Raw genomic sequence first — 9,503 nt, 5'->3', positions numbered from 1 at the left:
TTATATAGTTTTCCCGTTTCATATCTAGAAATAGAAAAGAGAAAAAAAGTACACACCACAACTCTTATAATTCATCAGAGCTATCTCAGCATTAAGTAAACTTTGATTGTATGACCATCGGCTGATTCTTGTGTGAAGTGGATAGTTTCAGGTGTTGTAAACTCTTGTAACTTGACAAATTTCTTTCGTTCATACCCTTTTCTTTTGTTTATACAAAGAAACCACAGCAATTGTATCAGTTTCGTGGTTCCTGTTAGACGAGCAATTGTAACTAAATATTAGGTATAATAAACATTCAAAATATAATATGATATGATAATTAATGATATTTTATTTAAAAATATTAATTTTCAAATAGAACTAGATGCACAAATAGAAAGAACATGAGGTTGTCTTCATTTTGGGAAAAGAAATCATGAATAATTACCAACTAGATGCACAAAAAGAAAGGACATAAAATCATAAATGGTTAGCAAAAAAATTTTAACTTTTCTTTTAAAATAAAATAAGAATAAAAAAAGAAATAATTATAAAATACATTTATGATTTTCTCTAAAAGAAGAAACAAAGGGTTTTTGAGTTTCATGTCCATGATCTCCAGGCCTTGCACATTTTGGCAGCAAGATACTTGGCAGCCTTAACACCGCCCACAGCCAACAGACCAGACACCGCTTGTCTTGCACTTGAAACCATTACCTTCCGCCTCAGAACCCCCTCAATGCAATCCGCTGCCTCTTTTCTCCATCGGATCGACGATTGGTCTGTGACTCCACCACCTTTTTCAACAAAAATATGTCAGCATCATTCCATGTTCCAGTGATAACAATAAATCATACCAAATCCACACGCACCACTCACACTTCTCTTCTCCCCAAGTTCTGTCCCCACCGCCCTTGCCAAAGATGAAATCAACAACTCTGTTGCTGATAATCCACAATCCTGTATAACTACAGGGTTAAATACTTCATTTTGCATGCATGCGTATTATACTGTTAAGTGTAATTAGTATGGAAAGCAAAATAGCATGATTAGTTTTTATTTAATCATAATAACATGAAAATACCAATCTTATTGGATTAAGGTTAATACAACCTTCCAAATTTCAACATACCTGAGATATATTTGATTGGTGACCTGAGAATTGCAACAACCGCTTTGCTTTGTACTCTTCAAGACAAGGTTGGTACATTGACTGGAACAACTGGAACTGCCCTCCAACTATCTTGTTGACCTACGGAAAGTGAAACGTCTCCTTGTAGCATTAGTAAACTAGTAGTAGTAAATGGTGAAATGACAAAAATCTATACTTGATCCACATATTGCTTGTGTTATATGTAAATTCGACATGAAATTTCAGCACATTTGCAGCATAATAAGAAACTGTAAGGCAAGCCCCTAAAGCAAGCCGATGCTATCAAAGCTTATATACTTTACAGGTAACTTTGCTAAAATAACCTGTCTGTGCAGGCTAACTTAGAGTTTTACCTTATCTCTGTCCTCTGCAAAAAGCATACGCAAATCACCCATATATGAAAGGCTACATATTTTGGCATACAAGTCGACCTACACAAAGTGAACTTAAGTGTAAGTTTAGGAATTACAGCGATGCTGTAAAAAAGGAAAAACAACCTCAGTAAATTCAGGTGGCAGAAGGAGGAGAGCTGCAGATACTGCAGACCTCAGATTAACAGAGTTTAGCTGTCGAACATCCAGCGTATCTACTAGTATATTAACCTGTACAATAAAATTAAAATTCCTTAGAGAGAGGAGGGAAGAAAAACCAACAGGACCATTCATTTTTGTTGCTCAAATTAAAACTATACATAGAAAGAGCTAGAGAGCATCTCTTTTCATCTCTGTACAATTAAATTTAGACAGAAAACCCCAACATAAACCGTGTTAAACCACTAGCAAACTATAGATTTTTGTCATTTCACAAACCAAACTATAGGGTTACATGCCAATGGTAAAGGAGGAGAATATCCTTTCAGGCCAACAAATTGATCACTAAAAGCAAGTGAAAGGGGAGAGGAATTGAAAAAATAATGGCCTAATATGAGAACTAAAAAGAGTCTTTTAAAACACATTTCCCAGGATTCACAAACCGGCTTTTGCAAACGGCCACTGAGGTAGAATGTCTTCCAATATAGTATGTCCTGTATCAAATCATGCATCCGGACAACCCCATACTTAAGCGTCTGTACAAATGCTCAAGAATTGATGTTGTGTAAGTATACAAAATCATATTACACGTGAAGTGGCAGATATGCATCCAATCACAGTTTATTCTATTCATATACCTTCTCATTCCACGTCACATAAGGATTGAAATGTACTCCAACACCAATTTCATCTGCAACTTCAGTAACCTATACAAATCGATCAGAGAAGTGGCCATCGGGTGCAGTGGTAGAAAGGGAATTCAGAAAAGATAAAGGAAAAGAACATTACCAGTTTTCCCCCTCCAAGGTACACCATCCATGAGGCATAGTGATCTTTGTTTAATTGAATGTTCTAGGTTGAAGGATGAATAAATAAGTTAGTAAAATAAGGCAGTACCAAATCATGTTATAATGCACACTAAAATAGTTACCTTTTCGTGCCATTTTTGAGGATCAGATACGCCAAGAATAAGGTCAACCATTTTCGACTACCAATCAAAATTTTAATCCAAAACGAAAACGTTGCAGTTACAAGTATGAAATAGTACACGCCTAAAGAAATTAGGTGAAAAGAAAAACCCAAATAAAACCTTGTAATGATTGTTTGGGTGTAGAGTCGAACCATATATGCAGCAGAACTCAACTGGAGGAAGAACTTTGAGAAAATCTATAAGCCCCGTGTCCTCCCTCTTTTTCGTGATGTCACTGTCTTCCGTCCTATACATGTTCGTGAACAAAGTCGTGACACAGGCGAGAATAGTAAGTAAGAGATACATAAAGACAAATTTGGCCGAGGAAATCTTAAATAGTAACCAAATTATACTTCGGAAGCTCCCAATAAACTCCTACTGTAACTCATCCCATATTACTTCACATGATGACTGGACAAAATTAATTGTAAAATTAAAGAGACAATAAAGGTGAGGTATATTGTATTCAGCACACCTTTCACATAGGGACGGATTGTAATGTAAAACGACCCCATATTTAGGAAATATACATATCTCACCCGAAATTTCACTTCAAAGTTCGTAGTAAATGCGCGGGTCAAACAAAGAAAGTACGTTTTCCACTACTAGGTGTAAAATAAGGCTATTTGAGTCTATGTTTATGCACAGAACCAATTTAGCACTAAGGGGAATTTCATCAAACAGTTGGAACGCTGCAGGGGGGGAAAAAAAAGAAGGGGTTTTGCAACAAGGGGTTTATCATTAAAACATTAAAAAAGAGGAACAAGAAGAGGGTGGATGTGAGTTGCAACAGTAAATGTGAACCTAAGAGATTCTTTCCGGCATAATTTGGGCAGTTCAACCATCAATGTGTTGGTGCTGGTTCATGAGAGATGGAAAGAGAAGAAGCATGAATCAGGAAGGAGAGAGTGAGAGTGGCGTACATCATGTAAATGGCCGACGGAAAGAATAGGTGGCGGTCTATCCGGCGACGGCGAGCGGTACGTTGGCGGGGACTGAGACTGAGTCGGGGCGGGCTGTTTTCGAATTGTCTTGAAACGAAAGAGACACTGTTACTTTCAAAACGGCAGAAGTCGATGAAATTACCAAAAAATAAGACCAATTTACTTTTGGTAGCACTTTTTAGTCGTTTACACCGTTAGAAATTTTTAGAGGTTAAATCCAACTGATTGTCCTTCTATAAAATTTTCCCCATCTGACTGTAGCTCAACTAGTCAATTATGATAAAAAATGTGTTGAGTTTGAATCTCTATTTCCATAAGTTTTATTAAAAAAAAAAAAAAGAAAAACGACGGTGATGCCCAACTCCAATGAACTCTTTAAGACGTTTTTTCCGGTGACTTAAATTGAACACTGTTTTTATTCTTCTTCGGTAAGTCAGCTCTTTTCTTCACTCTCCACTTTAATTTTCTTCTTCTTGACGTTTTCATCTTTGTAGCTTTATTTTTTTATGAGAAGTTGTGGGATAAATAACAGAATGTAAAATAGTGATTGTTGTATTTTTTTTTCCTTTTAATCTGACCTTGTTTGCTTTAGTTGAAATCATTTGGAACATCCCTTTGCTATTAAAGTGCCTTTGAACTTTGTTTTTGTGGTCGGTAGCTTGATTTTAACATTGTGAGAAGTTGCGTAAGAAAACAGTGTAAAATGGGAATTTATCTTGCTTTTATTATTATTATTATTTATTGATTTTTTTTTTTTACTTTTGATCTAATTATGAAGTCATTTGGAACATTTCTTTGCTATTGAGGTTACTTTGAACTTGTATTTTAATGGTTAGTAGCTAGATTTTGGTCTTGCTAGAAGTTGTGAGAGAAGCAGAATGTATAATGGAGAAGGTTCACATTCAGTGTAGTAAAATCCTAACATGTAAATTAACATTACAAAAAGAAAAAAGGGGGTTTCATGCCTGTTTTTCCTTTTATAACAAATGAATTTGGAGTTACAAGTCAGTTATTCTGAAGCCAGTGTTGAGCAGCCACAAGATCAGGAAGCACCACTGCCCCAGATTTCCTCCATTCCTCAGCATCTGCTGTCTTGAATCTATCCAATAACAGAGCATGCATTCCCACACTCTTTGCAGGAACATAATCTTTGCGCAAGCTGTCTCCAATGTGGAGAGCTTCTTCTGGTTCTATGTTTCCAGCCCTCTCAAGAGCGATCTTATATATTCTAGGATCTGGCTTCTCTACACCCTCCAGACCGGAGAACACACCAAAGTCCCATTCCGATCCCTGAACAATCAATAGGCATGATACTGTCATCAAATCTTGACCAAGAATCCAGGAAAAACACTCTTCAACAGAACAGAAAACCCCACTTCTAAGCATTGATTTAATAGACTAATGTCAGAGGATCAAATTTTGAATGATGCCAAAGACTAATAGCAATTTGCATAGATATGTATCCTACACCATCACTCTGTCTTTCGAATGCAACTTGCTTTTCGATCTGCAAGTAAAATGGTCTAGGACCAAAATCTAGATACACAGTATTAAGAAAACAATTATTTCATTACCTGGTTCAAGCCTAAAGCTGGAAGGATCACATCCTGGTAGCGGTACTCTGCATTACTCACAATGCCAACCATAAGACCTTGATCACGCACCCATCTCAGAAATGGCTGTGAATCTGGGAACACCTTGTAAGGGGCAGATGAACCAAAAGATGCATATATACGTCTAAACACCTTCTCGAAAGTCTCCTCATCATAATCATACCCAGCCTATCAGTAAAACAAGAATTTCACGTCATAACATGCCCAATAGATGTGGAAATTTTCATCTAAGCTAAAGTTTTTCAATTCTGAGCTAGCACTTGATGTTTCTTTCTCCCATTCCACATATAAAACAGGTTGGACTCAGAGTGGCTGTGCCTTCGAGAGAGAATACGGACAGAAAATTCTAACAAATGCAATTGTCATAAATCTAAACTATTAACTACAAGGTATGCAGCATCGACATTGATGAGTATATATTAATCTACGTCACTGCAATTATGCCATACCCATCCATATATCTAGAAAGCTATATTGATTTCTTACCCTGATAAAGGAATCTCTGACGCAAGTTTTCCACCAAACGATGTTGGGCATTTTTGCTGCATGTCCAAAGCATGGATAATTTGTTGCCATCTCCTTGTAAGCAAGTTTAAAGCCCTCATGCACACGTTTGTAATCGGGACATGGCAGCCCCACGGATTTAGCTGCCATGCAATAGTAATCACCCAACTCCCCTTTGTAAGCCATCAATGTACCAGTAACATCTATAGTGATACAGCGCAACTTTGACAAGAGCGACATTTTAATGAGGAAAACGTTACAGTCCCAAAGTGAGTGATATCAACAATTGCAGCTAAGGGAATTCTATCTGAAAGCACCCAGCTGCCAGATATCAGCCAAGAGTCCTGCATTTATGCGCAAGAATATCTTACGTTACCAATACACAACAGCTATTCAAGCAGATAAAAAGCAACATGTCCTGTGGACAGTTCAACTTCGGTGCTGAAATACAAAGCAAATGTCATTTCCCCATAATTCCATAAATACCGAATACTCTGACCTTTTTTTATGTTATTTTATAATTTACACCTTTTGGTTCACGTGGCATGTTTACTAAGATCATGATTGATTCTAATAGCAAAAATGCATGCGAAAAACTCAAGTGACGAGAAACAATGAAAGAAGATAATTTGACTAAGTAGGAAAAGAAAGAGGCAATATTATATATCTAGGCTGAAGTCTAAATGTAAATATTCATCTCTAAGACAGTTTTCAATTTCGTTCCTTTTTTTTTAAGGAAAAGAAAAAACTTCTAATTTGATCCCTACTACATCAATGTATCCAGTCCAAAAAAAAGTTAAAGCATCCATTTGACTACTTTTCATCTTTTACCAACCATCACTTGATCAAAGAAAAATAAGAAAAGGTGGGGAGAGCTCGAGACAGTGAAAGAGACTAAATGAGAGAGAGATACAGAGAGGCAGTGAGAGAGGTCAAGGGAGAAGGGCTGAGTGAGTGAAGGAGACCGAGTGATTTTGAGAGATCGAGAGAGTAAAAGAGAGAAATGGGAGGTGAGAGTTTAATTGATGGAAGGAGGGAGATAAGTTTTTGGTAGTGAAGCAAATTTCAAAAATTTGGGAGATTCGTACATGTATATATATAATTTTTTTCGAACAAGCCAAAGATAAACTTGAGAACAGAAACCATCTTATTTTTCAACTCACATCAAGGATTTAATTGAAATATATTGATACATTAAAAGATAAATTTAAAAATATTAAAAAGAATTGAAAATCACATAAGAGACTTTAGCTAAAAATATCAACGCCAAGTTTGCCAACACACTAGCAGACACAGTAAAGACCAAAATAAAATAAATTAGAAAGTTGGCCGCTGTTAAGGAAATTCTGTAAAGAATATCTTTCTAATAAGCAAAGAATGATCTGAAGATAATAAAGTGCCGAAAAGATCTTCAACATCAAATAAATTAATATCCATCTTGTGATTCTTTTTCTTTTTCAGGGAGATATCAGGAAAGAAAGTACAATACCAAAGCATTCACTTGCATGAACACAGTGTACATAGGTTACTTTTAATCAATGAAAATTTGAGGTCACGTACAGAGCAACTAACAGAATCAAGTACTAACTATGAGCATTCCCAAAATATTTAAAGAAGCAGAGCATTAAAGACGCATGAAATAATCTTCTTCACTGACTAATAGATCCTCACGAAAAAGTTTGATTCTTTTTTAAGAATACCAAAGAAGCAAACATCTACGTCAGATCAGTGAAAATAGCAACTATGAGTTGGCAGCTACCCAGAAATTGGAAGATAAAAATATTGCAGCGATCGGATATAAAAGTATCTTCAGAAACTACTAGAGCAGAGAAAAAGGAAGTAGGAAAATAAATAAAAATTTATAATATCACGGGCTCCGTTTTGACTTGTTTCAGACACTCGTACCGTTACAACAGCAATAGGGAACAAAAACAAAGGAACCAAGCGACAATGTTGCATGGTTCACTCAGCTGATTACCGGCAACGGTGAAATATTACCAGTAGAGGGAGAAACAAACAACTTTAATTCAGTCTATAATATGAAGAAAAAAAGTTCAGATCATGGCGGAGAATGTCAACGTGCAGCTCAATTAGCTAACACTCGTAACAAACAACAGAGCTACAAGGACTCGGAGAGAGACGTGAATGAATAAGACGATGCAGAAACATACCAGAAGCCAAAAGGGATGAAATTTTTGAAATGGTTGGCGTGAATCACAAGGTCATCAGAAGCCAAAAGCTTGAGGAGGAGGATCGTTGAAGTAATGATGGAGAAGGGAAGGCGAGAGAGAAATATATAGTGGATTTTCATAGGACGGAGGGATCTTGATTGTGATTTTGTATAGCTTCCGACCGAAGTTTGAGAAAACCAATGGGTGGACTCAAATATACAGGTTCCTCTGTGTTCGCCATTTCCGTTTCTTCCCCCTTCCCTTCCTCTTCAGTAATTACCAATCCCACCCATTTAACCTAACAATCAAAATGTGGTATTAACTATTAATTAATCTGGAGTCCAAAATTAATTCATTGCAATTGGAAGTTCGAGTTCTTGAATTTTCCATCAAATAAGTAAAAACAAAAATAGACCTAGTTGGATCGGTTAATGCGTATATACCCCATGTTGTTAAACTACAAAAAAAAAAAAAAAAGAATATTTTTTAATGTCAGAAATGACATAATATCTCAATGTAATAGATAGCAACCATGTAATTAATTTTCTAAAAAGAGAGAATAAATGAAAGCTGTTTTTGTACTCAAAAAAGAGAGAAAATAAATAAATAAAGCGGTTTTTCATTTTTTCTTTCAAAGGAATTCAAGGCCGTTTCGACGATTTTTTTACCTTTGGAAAAAAAAAAAACTTTCTGTTTTTATATTCTATTTTGAAATTTCGAATAATAAACTAAAAATTTGAATTTTAAAATCAATCTTACCAAACTTATAATCTCTTACTTTTATCCCATTGTAATCTTTGACTTCAAATAAAACCAATTTCTTAATTCAAAAACTTAGTTTACTAACTTGGACAAGTCGTGTTAAGTTTTAATTCCCTAATTTAATTAATTTAGATCAAACATCAAAATCAACATTTATTAATTAATCAATTAGGCAAGATAATGTTCCATATCATTCAAATAATAGCATCACAAATAATTAGAATGACTAAACCAAATTAATTAATTTTGTCCCCTTATTTTCCTGCAGTCTATTATGTAAGCTATGTATCAAGAAAAACCTATAAATAAACACATAAGTCAATTCCTTGCTACTCTGATTCAATTATTTATGATAGTTACGGGTCAAAAACTCTTAGGTAGTGAATTAAAGCATCAATTTAATTAATATCAATCATTCGTAAACAACAAGAACAAAAAACAAATAATACTTGAAAATAATAAATTATATCTAATACGAGCCTTCCAAACTTATAACTAGACTTGAATTACCGTTGCATTAAAGTTTAGTCACTAATGATAGAGGAAGAAGCTTTGGTTTGAAGATAAATAAAATTTTCGTTGGGATCAGAACAATAAACCTTTTAAGAATGGTCATCTATTTATAGAGATTATTTTATTATATATTAAATATGAAATTTATCTAATAAAGACCCCTGACTAATTGAAATCTTATTTAAATTTTACACCATAGTTCTTAATTTCATTATATCTCTTTATTTACAAAATATCTTAAAAAATTTATAATTCTCAATTTGGAGCGTCACACCGTAATAATATATATGAACTATTTTCTTTGTGTTCTCTCCAATTTTGTGAAATTTGTAATCTTCCAAAATTACAATTTTAGATTCAAATA

General features: G+C 34.9%; 2 protein-coding genes across 6 annotated transcripts; both read right to left on the bottom strand.

Moving 5' to 3' along the window:
• Positions 1-373: 373 nt before the first annotated feature.
• On the bottom strand, positions 374-3,858 carry LOC111015753 (translocator assembly/maintenance protein). Of its 5 annotated transcripts, none has more exons than XM_022290880.2 (11): positions 3,437-3,853; positions 2,753-2,879; positions 2,594-2,650; positions 2,452-2,514; positions 2,301-2,369; positions 2,106-2,198; positions 1,630-1,734; positions 1,486-1,563; positions 1,112-1,231; positions 859-939; positions 374-776 (listed from the first exon to the last, which is right to left on the bottom strand). In XM_022290880.2, the coding sequence occupies exons 1-11, from the start codon at positions 3,475-3,477 to the stop codon at positions 705-707; spliced, it is 906 nt and encodes a 301-aa protein (XP_022146572.1). In that variant the 5' UTR covers positions 3,478-3,853; the 3' UTR covers positions 374-704. The 5 variants fall into 5 exon arrangements, with proteins under 5 accessions (XP_022146572.1, XP_022146570.1, XP_022146573.1 ...); XM_022290878.2 differs by having other exon boundaries at positions 852-939; positions 3,437-3,846; XM_022290881.2 differs by having other exon boundaries at positions 852-939; positions 2,785-2,879; positions 3,556-3,841.
• A 597-nt stretch (positions 3,859-4,455) lies between these two features.
• LOC148213479 (Haloacid dehalogenase-like hydrolase (HAD) superfamily protein) lies at positions 4,456-8,156 on the bottom strand. Its single transcript, XM_088124623.1, has 4 exons — positions 7,865-8,156; positions 5,676-6,037; positions 5,151-5,357; positions 4,456-4,866 (listed from the first exon to the last, which is right to left on the bottom strand). The coding sequence occupies exons 2-4, from the start codon at positions 5,931-5,933 to the stop codon at positions 4,582-4,584; spliced, it is 750 nt and encodes a 249-aa protein (XP_087980749.1). The 5' UTR covers positions 5,934-6,037; positions 7,865-8,156; the 3' UTR covers positions 4,456-4,581.
• Positions 8,157-9,503: the final 1,347 nt, after the last annotated feature.

The sequence above is a fragment of the Momordica charantia genome (assembly GCF_013281855.1).
Source record: "Momordica charantia cultivar OHB3-1 chromosome 1 unlocalized genomic scaffold, Mcharantia_2.0 BLBB01000001.1, whole genome shotgun sequence".
NCBI lineage: Eukaryota > Viridiplantae > Streptophyta > Magnoliopsida > Cucurbitales > Cucurbitaceae > Momordica > Momordica charantia.
The sequence above is the reverse complement of the archived record's forward strand: the minus strand, read 5'-3'. Positions and strand labels throughout refer to the sequence as shown.

What these genes read in the sequence shown, in the direction of transcription:
- LOC111015753 (XM_022290878.2), bottom strand. Translation starts at nt 3,477, where the DNA reads ATGGTTGAACTGCCCAAATTATGCCGGAAAGAATCTCTTAG. An exon ending in ACCCAAACAATCATTACAAG is followed by an intron (nt 2,651 to 2,752) that starts GTTTTATTTGGG and finishes TTTGATTGGTAG; the next exon opens with TCGAAAATGGTTGACCTTAT. An exon ending in GTGGCCGTTTGCAAAAGCCG is followed by an intron (nt 1,735 to 2,105) that starts GTTTGTGAATCC and finishes TTTATTGTACAG; the next exon opens with GTTAATATACTAGTAGATAC.
- LOC148213479 (XM_088124623.1), bottom strand. Translation starts at nt 5,933, where the DNA reads ATGTCGCTCTTGTCAAAGTTGCGCTGTATCACTATAGATGTTACTGGT. An exon ending in TCAGAGATTCCTTTATCAGG is followed by an intron (nt 5,358 to 5,675) that starts GTAAGAAATCAA and finishes TTTTACTGATAG; the next exon opens with GCTGGGTATGATTATGATGA. An exon ending in CAGCTTTAGGCTTGAACCAG is followed by an intron (nt 4,867 to 5,150) that starts GTAATGAAATAA and finishes TTGATTGTTCAG; the next exon opens with GGATCGGAATGGGACTTTGG.